We start from the raw sequence: 15,983 nt of genomic DNA, 5'->3' as shown, positions 1-15,983 counted from the left end.
CAGTAGGACTGCAGAGACCAAAAGGAGAGAGTAGGGCAGCCCCTCTGAGTTCCTCTGAGAAGTCCCTTCCTGGCCTTATGACTGCCCACCCAAAGGCTCATAGGTCCCCTAGGTCACCCACTTGACATCTGGGGGAGAAACTCCATATCAGCCTTGCCATCCACTTCATATTTAAGTCACTTCCTAGCCTACCAAAATCTAGGGGCCGCTGGGTCCCAAATAACCTGGGGTTATTTAATGTATATTAGATATTAATACATAATATAATATATATTATTAATATATAATCCAGGGGTACCAACTGTCAAGGATGGTAGTGAGGCTCTGGGATTTAGTGACATGAACTTGCTTGAGAAATGTCATTTCTGTAGCATTATAATCCCACACTTTTGTCTTCCAGTTTTGTCTAGACAAGTGTTAGTCTAGGGTTCCTCTTGCATTCCTTCATTCTTGGCACCCTCACTTCCAAGATAGAGGGTAGTTATGGGGTTAACCAGTGGGCGCTGCACCTGCAGTGGAGTAGACTTACTTTATGAATGTTAGGAATGTTAACAGTGAGCGAAGGGTTATCATGTGCCTGTCCTGACTCATTTTTTTTTCTGTGCTGTTTTCAGCAGGCCCATGGTAAGCCCCTGACTTGCTGTTATTAATTGTAAGCTGGAGTTGATGAGCTTAATCTACTCTGCAGCCACCATGACAATGTCTTGCAGTTCACCTTGTAACTTCCTTCTGACCTGGAAGTGAGGGTCCCAAGAAGTGGGAGCCTAGACTAACATTTGATGAAGCTAGAAGCCCAAGAGGGTGGGAGTTGATATGCTATTGCCTTAACATTTTTCAACCCATTTGAGGACACCAGCTCCCAGAACCTCACAGTGATTCATGGCAACTGTTGATCTTTGCTGGAGCCAGGGGTGGATTGCGATGAGCCAAGAACAGATTTAAAGATGGAGCTTTGGTATTGACTTAAACAGAGTTCAGTGGATGAGGAAATGTTTCTCTAGGTGAGTGATCTGGGGCAGAAAGGCTTTTCTGAAGAGCATGTAGGGCAGCTCCTGTAGAGAGTGGAAGGGATTTATCCAAAGCCACGTAATGAGTGAGCAGCCGAGCTGCAAATAGGAAGCCTGGTTTTCTAATTCCCATTGCATTAATCAGACTGCTTCTCTAGGTGGTTTTGCTGCCAGTTTTGACAAATGAAGACTGGGGAGGAGGGAATGATACATAAAATGTGCATGTGACAGTGACCTCATCTAAATTAGAAGCTATGATATCAGCTCCCTACACAGCATTTGTAGGACAGTTGTTTTCCAGGCTGCTTCATGACTTATTCTGGAGAGCCATAGAATCCGTAATACCAGTGTGAATCAGTGGCAAGAATTCCTTCTATGACTTCTCTAACAAGTGATTGATCTGGCTGCTGATTGAAGGCATCCATAAGGGGAAACTCAGGGACTGCTTCCCTAAGCTGTTCCTTCCACTCTGAGATAACTCTGAGGATTTCTTCCATACAATGAACTAAGATCTTTATTAGCTATTATTGTATTATCTGACTCTACATCTTCCTTTCTTCTAGTTTCTTTCCTTTGGGTCCAATTCCAATCCCTACTCCATATGCCTGACTTTAACTGCTTTGAAAATTATCTTGTCCAGTCCCAATTCCTTTTTCCACTTCCAGGCAGGGTGGGATATTAGAAAAAACACTAGATTTGAACTTGAAAGTTCTGGCTCCTAATCTCAGCTTTGCCACTTAATAGTCATGTGACTTTAGGTAAAGTCATGTAACCTTAGTCATCTCATCTGTGAAATGGTGCACGTAGCATTAGATGAACTCCCAAACTCTTTCTATGTCTAGCATCGTATCATCCTTACACTTCTTTTAGCTAAAGACATCCCCAAGTCCTCTGCCAATCCATCTATGGCGTGAATTTGTGGCTCTACCCCATCTCCTCTGAACACATTTGGACTCGTCAATGTCCTTCCTAAAAGGATGACTTAAGCAGAACATAATTGCTACCTTCAAAATTCAAAGGGCTCCCATGAGAAGTAGAAAGGAGATGTTTTATGTTTCTCCAGAGAAGGGAATGATGATTAAAGTTACGAGGGATACTGTTTTGGCTGAAAGACTTTATTAATGATAAAAATGGGCAAACTACAAAATGGATTGCTTCAGCAGGTAGGGAGTTCTCTGTCACTGAAAATGTTCAATTAGAGACTTTGTGACCATCTCTTTTGGATACTGTAGAGCAGGGGTTCTTAATCTTTTTAAAAAATTTTAAGTATATCTCATGAATTCTTTTGGCAGGAGTAGTGAAGCCCATGGACTCTTGGAATAGTGTTTTTGAATGCATAAAATATATAGGATTACAAAGGAAGCTAATTTAATTGGAATTATCATGTAACTATAGAGAAAAAAGATCCAGGAGGTCCAATTTAAGAATATCTTGTGTAGAGAATGAGAGGTGGGACTGTTGTCATTTAGTTGTTCAAGTGGTTTTTCAGTCATGTTCAACTTTTTGTGACCCTATGGACCATAGGACACCAATGCTGGCTATGGGGTTTTCTTGGTAAAAATACTGGTATGGTTTGCCATCTGCTTCTCCAACTCATTGTATAGAAGAGGAAACTGAGGCAAACAGGCTTAAGTGCCTAGGGTCACCCATCTAGTAAGTGTCTGAGGGCAGCTATAAATTCAAGAAGATGAAACTTCCTTACTCTAGGCCTGGCACCATCCACTGAGTTACCTACCTGCCCCAGGGAGGGAAGTGGAATCAGGTAACCTCTCAGATTCTTTCTTAAAAATTTATTTTTTCCAATTTAAATTTAAAATTTTTATTTCCTTCTAAGTTTCTTTCTTTCAGATTATGTGATTTACCATTGACCAAGTTAGAAGTGATATGATCCATTTCATCTCTGGGGATCTAATGAAAAAGGAAGACATTCTTCTTATCTTATCCCTTCTTGACAACCCACAGGATCCATCTCTACTTGATATTTGGGGCAGTTGATTATTTTGTTGTTGTTCAATTGTGTCTATCTCTTTGTGACCCCAAGCATCATACTGTCCATGGAGTTTTCCTGGCATAGATACTGGAGTGGTTTGCCATTTCCTTCTCTAGCGGAATAAGGCAAATGGAGATTAAGTGACTTGCCCAGGGTCACACAGCTAACAAGTATCTGAGGCTAGATTTGAACAAAGGTCTTCCTAAGTTCTATCCACTGAGCCATCTGGTTGCCTTCAGTTGATTATACTTATTTGTTCATCATCGATGGGAATCTGTCTAAGCCTCAGTTTCCTCATCGGTAAAATGATGCTAATAATCTCTGTACTATCTACTTCCCAGGGTTGATTCAAGGTAAGTACTTAGAAAACCTTAAAGTGATACATGAGTGTCATTTTGCTCAACTTCACACTTTATGAGATTTATGTTGTAAATATCTCTTTGTGGTTTAAGGTAGTTGATCATCTACATGTCCCAAACCATCCTCCACAGAGCCGCCAAGGCATTTTCCTTAAGTCACTTCCTTACTCAATACTGTGGAATTCCAGTGGTGAAAGAAGGCTCATAAACTGGGAACAGGGGCAGAAGTTAAGAAGATAATAAGACCAATGATATTTGGGTATTTGGGTATTTGGGTCCTACAATCATAGGAGGGATTGGGCAATTATTCAGAAACATGGACCTACCCATAGAATTATAGAATGTCACATCTTAGAATATAGTTAGTCAGAGCTAGAATGGACCTTAGAAATACAATCTAATGATTGGAAAGGATTTTAAAGATTGTTTAGTCTAACCAGCTCACTTTTGAGATAAAGAAACAGTCCCCCACAGAGGCTAAGTGATTTGCCCACTAGCTAGGGATAGTTAGAGCTGGACCTCAGACCAGCCTAGGTCCCAGTCTAGGCCTCTTCCTAGTGTATGTTCCTGCCTCTACATATGTTCCCTGCTTCTTCTGGCCTGTTCTTGGATGCTGGACCAACAATAAATGTTCTACTTGTTATCCCTAGGATAAAAACCAAACTCCTCTGTTTGACACATGAAACCCTTCACCATTATTTAGCTTCTCAATTTTAATTGTCCAGCAGCCAGATTATCCTTCCTTTTTCTTATGTGTGGCACTCTTTCCTTTCTGTACCATTGCTTGACCATCCCCAATGCCTGAATTGCTCCCTGGCTCATTCCCCACTAGAATCCCCTGCTTCCTTCAAGTTTTTCTAATTTTCCTCCAACTGCTTATGTCTTCCTTCCCACTCTACCATATATATAATATATATATATAAAATCATCTTATATAATTATACATGTACATATTATCTCCCCTAAAAGAACATAACTTCCTAGAGAGCAGAGAAACTTTTTTTCTTTTGGAAGCAATCAGGGTTAAGTGACTTCCCCAGGGTCACACAGCTAATAAGTCTCTGAGGCTAGATTTGATCTCAGGTCCTTCTGACTCTAGGGCCAGTGCTCTATCCACTGTGCCACCCAGCTGCCCAAGAGCAGTGGAACTTTTGACTTTGTGTCTCCATCCTCCAGCACAGTGCCTGGCACATAGTACTTGTGGAGTGGCTGATTCCTGTTTTGTAGTACAATCTAATTGCTTTGCATGTAGTGGTATCTCCTCCAGAAGATCTTGGTGTAGTGGTATCTCCTGCAGAAGATCTTTGGTGCTTGGATGACAAGGGATCATATTATGTACTTCTTCTCCAACCACCACTCTCACATTGGCACTGATGAGGCATCTAGACCTGGAATTCAATAAGAGGAGGAGATGAGACTGCACTGAATTCAGGAATGGGCTCATCACTTTAGTGATCCCCAGTTACTCACTGCTGCAGAAGCCCATCTTTAAAAAATGACATTGATGCTTGATTTGGACATAACGTCCATTCCCCATTGTATTCCTTCCCAGTCCACCAACTTCCAGAAATCCATTCTTTCTAATAAATGATTTTTAAAAAGGAAGAGAAGTAAAGTTTAGCATAACTAACCAAGTTACAAAAAATTTCATATTATATGCAATATTCTATGATCCCCTGCCCCTGCAAAGAAGTGGGAGGGAGGGGTAAGTGTCTTCCAATAGCACGATGTTGGGGTCACATTTGATCATTATAATTTCATAATTTTCAGTCTCCATTGTTGTAATTGCTATTTTACATTATTGTAGTCTTTCTGTGTGTATATATGTATTATATGTGTGAGTATGTGTGTGTATGTGTATACATACATATATATGGGGGAGGGAGAGAATGAAATATATATATATATGTATACAAATAGAGAGAGAGAGAGAGAGAGAGAGAGAGAGAGAGAGAGAGAGAGAGAGAGAGAGAGTTTTCCTGGTTTTGATTACTTTACTTTGTGTCAGTTCATATGAGTCTTCCTATGCTTCTCTGTATTCATTATATACACTGTTTCTTAACTGTATGATAATATTCCATTACATTCTCTGTGATTCAGTTGGCTCCATTCCCCAATCCATGAAAATATCTTTTTTTTTTAACATCAGTATTCTTTCAGTGATGTTTCTTGGCTATATATCATGAAAGCGTATGACCTCAAAAGGGTGGGTGTCTCAAAGAACAGTAACTACCAAGGATGCCAGACATAAGAAATGATATCAACAAGGACACATATGACTTGAAAGAATAATCATTCTAATAGCTAATACGTATATAGTGCTTAGTATGTGTCTGGCACTGTGGTTAGCACTTTTAAATTATTTTATTTGCATGAGAATGCTGGAAAAGAAATGCTATTATTATTATCCCCATTCTACATATAAGGAAACTGAGGCAGACAGAGGTTAAATGACTTACCCAGGGTCATACATCTTGTAAATGTTTGAGGCTAGATTTGAATTCAGATCTTCCTGATTCCAGGCCTAGTGCTGCATCTGTAAAGTGCCACCTTGATGGGATGTGTTTGTGTTCCCCTCCCCCCATGGGGCTGATAAAGTAGAGAGAGGGATTACTCTCTAGACAACCTGAGTGCTACCTTGAAATCTATAGAATATTATGAAGACAAGGGAAGGTTTTCTAGTGAGTTGGGAAGAGTCTGACCCACAAGAACTTCAAAGAGGAGGAAGGAAGGGAGGGGTTTTTATTCTGTCATGATATAGGAAATACCCACCTCAATAAATTCCTGAGTCCATCAAGGAATCAAAATAAGTAGCCTCTGTAATGTACTTTGCTCTACAGTGCCAGGCTACACCCAGTAGGCACTCAATAAATAATTGTTGATTAGAACTGAACCACACCTAATTTCTTCTCAAATGTTCTGCCATTCATTTGGAGAAACTGATGATCTCAGAGACAAGGAAGAGTCCAGAAGATCATTTAATGTTGATTAGCTTCCACAGTAGGCCAGGAGAAGCAGAGAACATAGGTCAAGGCAGTTAGATACACTGGGAAGAGGATTGGACTGGGATCCTGATCTGTCTGAGTTCTAGTCTGAAGTCTATCACTTGTTAAGTCAACAGTTTCCTTATCTCCAAAATGAAGGGAGTTGGACCAGACTTTAAAACCCTTTCCACTCATTAGACTGTGTTTTCTAATAGTATGACCTAATATGTTCTAAGAACTGACATTCTATAATTCTATGAGTAGGTCCATGATTCAGAACCATTGCCTGATCCCTCCTGTTATTGTAGAATCTGTCACCCAAACCACCTTAATCTTATTGTCTTCTGGACTTCTGTCCCTGTTCTTAGTTTATAAGACTTCTTTCATGCCTGGAGTTCACATATTAGTTGTTTTTACTTTTCCCCCCCAGTGGTAGTACTTCAGGAGATGAGAAATCTCTTTCCTCAATAGTCTTTATCACCCTACCACCAGTTTTTTGTTTCCTTCCACTCTCCCTCTTTATTTTTGATCGCCATAGGAATGTGATAGCTCGGTCTAGATTGTCAATTATTTCTGATTAATCTTCCTATAGCTCTACTTATTGCCACCCTCCCATTCTTTTGCTTCTGGCCTGAACATCTTGACCATTTGTTTACTATTCTGCCTTGCTTTTCCCCCTAAGACCTGGATAAAGAGATTATAATTTTTCAATTATGCCAATAAAAATATCACCTATGACCTCTTGTTTTTTGAAAATCATTAAAATACTTTTTTTAACCTCCCTATAGCACATATATAATTCCTTATTCTTAGTTTCCTGAACGTTGGCAATCTCAGAATCTCTGAATTGGATGGAACCTCAGAGGTCATAGTAGTTGATCTCATCCCAACAAAATGCAGTTCCATTCTAGAGCATAGAGGCATTGCTGGAAGACCTTTAGAGGTGAATTTACTCTCTTTCAAGGCAGCCCAGTTAGGTGTGTTGTTAGACAGCTTTGAGTGGGAAGATTTTCCTTACATCTCATTGAAATGAGCCTCCTTATAATTTTCACCTCCTGACACTAATTCTGCCTTGTAGACAGCAGTTCTCAAAATGAGGTCTGGGAATCCCTATGAATCCTGGAGACCCATTCAGGAAATCTGCAAAGTCAAAACTATTTTCATAATAATAAGATGTTTTAATTTCTAATACAGAAAGTATCTATGTATATAAATCACAAAGAAGCTCATGGGAGGGTCCTCAATAATTTTAAGAGAATAAAGCGGTTCTGAAGCCAAATCAATTTGAGAATCATTGCTCTAAGTATTGCTGTTTGTATCCAGGTGTCATGTGTTATAATCACCATTGTCAATTAAGCTAATAACAACTTCTAGTCATTATTATGTCTTTGAAGGTTTAACAAGTATTTTTGCTGTTTGTTTAATCTCCTGCTTCTATCTCATAAATTGTTAAGTGCCTTCTGGATCAGAAGCTACCTAGAAACAAAATGGATAGAATGATGGGCTTGCAATCCGGATGAGTTAGATTCAAATCCCCCCTGCCCAACATTTACTAGTTGGGTGATACCCTGCCCCACCCCCATTTCTCTAACAAGTCTCTTAACTTTTCTGTGCTACAAGCAATTCCCTAAGGTTTAACTCTTTGATCCTATTAATGAAAGGAGTCTCTGCATACCGAGTTTCTTATATTGATAAAATCACAGATCCTTTGTACATTCTCATATTTTCAAGTAACTCTGCTTGGCACAGAGGAATCAAAGATTAAAACAAAACCCCCTCAAAAAACTACACAGTCCCTTCTGCCCTCAAGTAGCTGACTTTAGGGTCTAGCTGACAGATGAAGAGGAAATCTAGCATAAACGTTGATTAGAATGACACAAGGTAGAATGTCATGCGGCAAAGGAGAGATTCAACCAGAGGAAATGTTGAGCAGAGTTAAAGATTCACACTGGGAATCTATACAATTTGAACATTGTCACATTTGTAGAGATAAATTAATCCATCATCACTAGAGACTTTCAATAATTAAAAAATCCTGGAATTTTAATGAACAAATGTTATGATTAAAAGGTGAGAAGGAGAGTTTTTTTTTTTAAATCACTTTGGGGTTTATGGGAGTTATCAAACACAGACAGATGAGTGTCTGTTCTTTTAGTCTGAAATCCTTTGTCAGTAATCTGAGTACCTCATATCCACAATATATCCTCATCTGGGAATATATCACTGAAGGATGGAGGGCAGCTTACAAATTCCTTTCTGACCCTTCTGCTCTTCAGGTAAGTCTTGGGCTTGTTTTCCCTTTCCTAACTTTACTCATTGTGGCTCATGTTTGGGCTTTAATATTTATCAAGGATACTTGAAGTGCCAGATGCTGAACAGAGCTCAAACACATGACACCACTCCTCTCTCCAACACCTAATTACCTACATCCAGCCATCCTACAGATGTCACACACACAGTGACTTCTAGGGACTCATTTGACCAGACAACAAAACCTCACTTGCATCTTCACTAGGATTTCAGTTGTTAAGTTGCTCCTCCCAGTACAGGCTTTTTTCAGACAACATGTTATGTTTTAATTAATTCCCCTTTCCTTCATTTTGGGGGTTTCTTGGAGAAAATAACCATATGTATTTCCTTCCTTCCCTCCCCCCATATAGTTTAGTCATGAAGATAGTATTAGCTAAACTCACTTGGTACCCTGGGTATGATTCTAGCCCTAGCACTTTTTGGCTATGACCCTGGACAAATCATTTCCTCTCCCTGAAATTCAATTACCTCACCCAAAAGGAGAGAAAAATGTCAAGCCTCCTTCATAGAACTGTGGTGTGGAAAACATTTTGTAAACTTCAAATCGCTATAGAAATTGGCTTATAATTATTAGCAATTGCCACAAACAAGAATCATCTGGTATCTATTAGTGGAAAGGGCCTGGGGATGAACGTTTGAATAATTGGGTTCTAATCCCAGCTCAGTCACTGGTCTGCCATTGACCTTAACTAATCAGTTCAATTCAATAGGCATTTATTAAGCAGCTACCATGTTCAATTAACCTCTCTGTCCCTTGGCTTCCTCAACTATCTGTCCCTGGCACACATTGGGTGGGATTTTATTGTTGTTGATTTGAATTGGAAATGCAGATAATATTGCATGTTCTATCTATCTCATTTTATTTATTCTGATGGAGTGAGTCAGAAGAAACTGAGGCAGTCCTCCACTATCTAGTGTAGAACCCATGACAAACTTTGGGAGACAAGATTGGAACAGAATGGGCAGGCTTGGATGGGTTGTAGTCTTCATTCCTAGAGAGAACTCCAGAAGTGATGAGATCATATATCTGCTTAGGTCTTTTAGAGAATATAATGAGATGAAAGAGATGATGTTGCTTTCAAATAAGGTATTGTTATTTTTAGTTTGAATAGCTCTCTGTGAGAGAGCATGAGGAGGATGAACACAGGGAAAGGGTCACGAGGAGCCTGAGGAGAGAATTCTTTATTGTCTGGTGGATCAAGCAAAAGTTAATGTGGTTAGAATGACTAATCAACCCAACATGTATTTACTGAGGGACTTTGCACAGCCCTCCCTCCCTCAAATCAAAGTCAACTGCAAGTCATGTCATGGTCCTCTTTGAGAAGGAAGGACAAACACAACAAGGTATGTTTTAGTCCAATGCTGAACTTTGTGGCAGAACCTCTCTTCAGTGATCTTAGTTTTCTGTGGATCAAATGGAGAGAAAACTAATTACATTATGCAGTTTAAGAGCTCAGAAGTGAACTGATCTGGTGCTGCCAGTTTAGACTCTGTTCACCACAGTAATTCAATCAGGATCTTAGGAAGATCTATGCCAGGTGGCTAATATTTGTGACACCCTTCCCAGATCCCTCCCTCCGTCTTTCTCATGGCCTTCCTAGCAACCTCTGCTTTGACTGAGGTATCTCCCCTATCTGTCTAATGCCAGACCCCTCTCCACATTTCTATGTGCTCTCTCTTCCCTTCCTCCCTCAGCCCTTAGGTTTAACCTTTCAGTCTGAGTGGTTGATGAATTAGAACCCAAGTGGCTCATATACATTTGGGGAGTCAGAGAGGAAGAATATCACAGAGTTTCAGATCAAATGCTGTTTCCATTTTAGAGAGAGGGAGAAAAGCATGATTGTACTGGAGGAGAAATACCCCATGACTTCAAAAGATTCAGGTGTTTTGACTTTGATGAGAGACCTTTGGAGCCTCAGACATTACAGATTCTCCAAAGCCATGAAATGCTTGAGGGTTAACCCCTGTCCTTCAGATGTATCCCCTAGTCTCAAGACTAGGCGTTCAGAGGTCCTGGGCCCACATCCAACTTTTGAGGTTCATGTATCCAACTGTTTTTTAAAAAGTAAAGATGCATGGAAACATAGGTCATAAGAGTGAGGCCATTTGAATTTTTTTTTCCAATTTGAAAAGAGTTCCAATGTGAAGGTGCTCATTATCAAAGACATATCTAGCTTTCCTAGTGTGTCTGTTAACATCTGGTCTCTGACACTTACTGCTTCTGGCCTACAATAAATATTTGAGGGGAAGAGATACATAATAAATGTTTGTTGAATTACATGAAAATACATAAAAATTGAAGTGAATATTGCTTGTTCTGATAGCATCATTTTCTTTATTCTGATAAGAATGGAGTAAGAGGGAATTAAGGAAAACCTCTAATATGAAAGAGGGCCTCCATTCAAAACCCTCCCTACATTTAACACCTGTGTGAGTGGGCATATTATTCAGTCTCCCTGGGTCTTGGTCTGTAAAATGAGAGGTCTGGAGGTCCTTTTCTATTGGAGATGTTCAGTCCTCTCTGTCATTATCCTTTTTGAGCCTCAGTTTTGTCATCTGTAAAATGGACTGCCTACTTCTTAGCTCTATGAAGAAAGTACTTCGTAAATCTAAAGTACTAAGGAAATAGGGAGCTATCATTATTATTGATAATGAGTCGGTGAAAACATTCAACAGCTGTGATGCCCATAGTTGATTCCTGCAGCTTTTCTACCTCCTTTCTTAGCCTTTCTACCTCCCCTCAGAGTTTGTGACCCAGCCCTAATAGTCTTCCTGGTCCTTCTTCTGTTTGGCGGTAGCCAGAGCAACAGTATATCCGAGTCAACAAAGAGGAGAAATAGTGACATGAGAAGAGGCCTGATTTAGAGTCCTGGGTTCCAGTCTGTATTCTGCCACTTGCCGTGTGATCTTGGGTAAGCGGACTCTCCTCTCTGGGCGTTAGTGTCTTCCCCTGTCAGCTGGGGTTTTACCTCGCAGGACTCTTGAGCCTTTTGTAAACGTGAAGGAAAGGGTTATAGAAACGAGTTACGATTCCTCTCGACTGCCTCTTGGTCCCACTTGGTGAGGCCGGCAGATGGCGATGCGTCTCCTTGGCTCAGCCTGGAGCTCCCAAGCAAGTTGTGGCTCCTATGTAAATCCTCGCTTTGGTTACAAACCCTCCTCCCTCCCTCCCCTCCTCCTCCCGTCTCCCTCTCGCGCTCTCTCGCTCTCCAGCTTTCTCTCCCTCCTTCCTTCCCTCCTTCCCTTCCTCCTAGGGTTGTGTATCTATCTTACATCCCCATCCCAGTCTGTCACTATCGCATCAGAAGAAGATAATGGCGCAAAGGGGGACACCCCCGTCTCGGACACGGACCCTCCCGGAGGGGAGATCCCGGAGCTCCGGAGCGCAGCTGCTGTCGCCACCGCTGCTGCTGCTGCTGCTGCTGCTCTGTACCTCGGGGGCAGCGCTGCGGTGCCCAGAGTTGGGGGGCGAAGGTCCCTGCTCTTGGGTGACCCGGTCTGGAAGGAGCCCGCTGGACCAGTCGCTCCTTGGTGGCGGCGGTGATGGTGGTGGTGGTGGCGGCGGCTGGGAGACCGAGGCAGGCGCGGACCAGAGCGCACTCAGTATCGGGGAAGGAGGCGACCCGGCTGCTTGGAAGAGTCGCTCTCGGAGAGCGGCGGCAGCGGCAGCGGCTGGAGCATCCCCCAGGGCGCAGGTCTCTCTGATCAGTACCTCGTTTGTGCTCAAAGGGGATGCGACCCACAACCAGGCGATGGTGCACTGGACAGGCGAGAATAGCAGCGTAAGTGACCAACGAGCCTCGTTGCTCCTTTCCCCCCTCCGCCCAGTCCTTCGTCGTCTTCTCCCTGGACTAGCCCCGCGAGGCTCCTTCTCTGGCTTTTGGGGGGCATGATGAAGAGTGGGGGACCAGTGTGCCCCGCTCACATCCATATCCGCCCCCATCCTCCCGATTAACTTGATGCCCATCGCTACTTTTCTCTGTTTACAGTTTCAGCTTTGAAAAATTTTAATAAACCATCGAGTGATTGGTGATGGGAGGCTTTCGGGGTGCGTCCGGTGCGCCCGCACGGGTAGGGAAAAACCGAGGAGTTGGTCCAAGGCAGCGGATGGGGGTGGAAAGAGGTGTCCGGTCAGCTTGGCTGTGCATCAGTTTTCGCTGTCAACCCACCCCCGAACTCTGTGGTCTGAGGCAACCCACCCCTCTCCGGGGCCGGGAGGCTGCTCCCTTTCCCTCCCAGCGCACTTTCTCCAGAAGTTTGCAGAGTTAAGTGCTGGGCCCTATCCCGGTGGAGCGCTTCTCTGGGGCTCCCCCTCAGAAATGGAGCTGGGGATCAAGGATTAGTACTTTTCCAGGTGGTCGCCCTCTAGCCAGGAGCGGGGTTGGGGTGGGATGGGGTAGGGCAGGGACCCAGAGGTCATAGTAAATGGTGGGCACTCAATGAATGGATTCCTTTCAGGTGAATCGAGTTGCCAGCGCCTGCGTCCGAGAACTCGTAGGAAGGCTATGTTTGGAAGGGAGAGTTGCCGCGAGAACCTTCTTTCTTTCTCTCCACATCTAATAAAGTCTCAGATTAAATTATTGAGACTTCTATCGATTCCCCTAAAATATCCACCATCTCTGGGGAACCTTTCCCCCCTTCTGTACAGATGCTTCAGACCGATTTGTTTTTAAGAAAATGAATCACTGGACTTTGGGGAGCTAACAGCGGTGGCATATTGCCTTGGGGTCGCGGGCAGTCCTCGGAGTTGGACTGAACGAAGGGTGGAGGGAGATGAGTCTGAGTTCAACATAGCTCGGTCAGAAGGCATTCTCCAGTGGAAACCTTCGAGAATGACAACTGGTGATGGTTCCTGAGCATGACTTGCAGATGTACTGGTTTTCACGGGAGAAAGTGGAGTTGGCATGGCCCGTTTGCCTTGTTTATCTGTAGTCTCACAGACTGTAAGCTCCTGGAAGACAGGCAATCAAGGATTTGGTGTTCTGTGAAACTACGGACTGTGTAGGCAGCCCCGGGGGGCTTCCTCTTACCTTTATTGCATATGGCCTCCTCAAAACCAGAGATTACCCACTGGGTTAGAAGGTCAGATTTGAGAGACTCTGAGCTAGCTGGCCCTTCTCTCCCAGACACTGGAAGTAGTAACTGTCAGACACTTTTGCCTGACAGCATCACTTTTTTACTTTGTCATATTCTCTCCCCCCCTTTTTTGTGGGGCAGGGAAGAAGAAGGAGGGAAGGAAATGAAAAAGAAGGATGAGAGAAAGACATTGAGAAAAGGAAATTGAATGAGCTGAGCTTAAATGGCATGAAATCCCACCAGACTAGGGCAATCCTCCAGTTTTCACTTGCAGCCTACATCAGGTTGAGTGGCTAGGGGCAGCTAGTTTCAGTTCATTTGAGGCAGGGTTGGGCAGAGAGAAATATCGGAAAAATATTGCCAACAGAAAGGATTCTAACTTGCAGAATCTAGGAAGAGTATGATTTCCTTTGTGGTCAGGCCAAATAAATAACCTTGTAATTGGATCCGTTGTGGTATCTTGGAGGCTCCTATCTACCTAGAATGGGTTTCTCCCTCCTGTAATTTCAAACTAGAACCTTTGTCTTAAATGTGGTTCTTCCTGCCTGAAAGAGGGAGTAGAACTGAGTACTGTGTTGTGTACAAACCCTGGGCCAGAGGAACAGCAGCCAGAAGAGCCTTGTCACTTAGGGGATGCATTGAAGGTGGGGCTACTGTAGAGAGGGGGTGGTTTTGTGAAGAGTATAGTGGAAGAGGGAAAAGGAAAATCTATCATTTTTGCCCACTGGGAGGTGGAAGAGGAGAGCTGTAATAAAACAGAGGTTGTATTGGATGAAGGCAAGACAAATATGGAAGTGTGACTCTTGGGGAGTGTTTTTGGTTTGAACACAGTTCCATTCTTTTCTGCACTTCCCTAGAGGGAACATCTCTGAGGATCAGTAGAAAGGAAAGCAGAATAGCTTTAATCTGATAACAGATTTACCAGAATGAAAATTCAAACAATTTCCACGTTGGAAAGTAGGGGTGCCAGAAAGTGGTGTGATGACCTGGCTGATACTTCCCACAGGAAGATAATGGTGGTCCTATGGACCTGAGGCTTTGAAAAACTGTTGTCAATGAATTCTGACAAGGAAGGATGTGTTGAAGTTCAGTTTTTGATGTTTTCTTTTTCCTCCAACTCTGTTGGTATTTACTGTAGTATATATGGAGAATTGTTCCCTTCTCTTCAAACAGCTGAGATGAGGCTTTTCTGGCTTACTTTAAGCAAAGTTTGAAATGTTCACCTCCTCTGTGTTACTGTCCCCTGCAGCCTTTCTCTGCAAAATATTCAACCTGACTTATCACAAAATCAATCCTTAGGGGCTAGGGAGAATGGGATTCTCCAGCATGAAAATTATGTGCATTCATAAAAAGGTCATGCTAAAAAGGGCCCCTCTTTATACTTCTGTGTAACACACGGGGGAACTTGCCTTCCCCTAGGCCCATCTCTACTAAAAGTTATGGTTTTATAGAAGTCCACTCTTCTGCTTCCTCCTCAGCATTCTCTTAGTACCTTTGACATGGCTTTATTTTATAGCAAATCCAGTCCAAAGCACCATGGTAATGCGGAGGGGAACCCCCTGGAGGCAGGTTTGTTAAGTTTACTGGACAGGTAGCAAAACCATCCTCTGTTGCAGATTTGGTCAAAAGAGGTCAACAAGAACTAGCTTTGTAAGGTGCCATCAGTTTTACAAGGTGCAAAAAATTGGATAAAGAGGGTAGATTTGGAAGTTACGTATCTTAGCAGGAAAAGAAATAGCCAGTCACACAGTTGTGGCTGGGCTCTAAAGAAAGCCTTCTTTCTCCAAGTTTCTAGCATGCATGCTTATTAGTTTTAGTTTAGAATTCTCTGAAGCAGTTTTTGATAAACATCATGTCACCCCATCTATTTTACAGCCTTATCAGGGTATATAACTTCTTTGTCATTCAAATAATTCAAATTTTTAAAAATTCAAAAATTTAAATTTTTCTCTCTGATGTTTAGATATGGAAGTAAATCATCCCATGTTAAATTAATGTTTCATCTAAACTCTTATTCCCTATTGGTGTCTCTAGGGTGGCTTGTATGCAGAATGCGTTGATCTTTCCCTCCCCGCACCTCCTCTTTTCTTTCTCTTCTCCTTTGTTGATCTCTTAGTGAGAGAGGTGTTATTTGAAAGTGGGTAAATATTACATAGTGCTAGGCATTGTGTAATGTCTATATAACCTTGTGGGGAGTGGTATCGTATTACTGATGAATATAGGAAGAAAAACCAACCAGAAAGTTCTCAATCTCTTT

General features: G+C 42.4%; 1 protein-coding gene across 4 annotated transcripts in view; it reads left to right on the top strand.

Moving 5' to 3' along the window:
- Window positions 1-11,446: 11,446 nt before the first annotated feature.
- Window positions 11,447-15,983, top strand: part of SORCS2 (sortilin related VPS10 domain containing receptor 2) — a 1,292,493-nt gene continuing 1,287,956 nt past the window's right edge. For 2 of the 4 annotated variants that reach the window (XM_072620161.1, XM_072620158.1), the window contains exon 1: window positions 11,447-12,432. In XM_072620161.1, the coding sequence (XP_072476262.1) occupies window positions 11,965-12,432 (468 nt within the window). In that variant the 5' untranslated portion in view covers window positions 11,447-11,964. The remainder of the gene's footprint in view (window positions 12,433-15,983) is intronic. The other 2 variants (XM_072620159.1, XM_072620162.1) reach the window with 2 other exon arrangements.

The sequence above is a fragment of the Notamacropus eugenii genome, chromosome 6 (genome assembly GCF_028372415.1).
Source record: "Notamacropus eugenii isolate mMacEug1 chromosome 6, mMacEug1.pri_v2, whole genome shotgun sequence".
Taxonomy (NCBI): Eukaryota; Metazoa; Chordata; class Mammalia; order Diprotodontia; family Macropodidae; genus Notamacropus; species Notamacropus eugenii.
The sequence above is the reverse complement of the archived record's forward strand: the minus strand, read 5'-3'. Positions and strand labels throughout refer to the sequence as shown.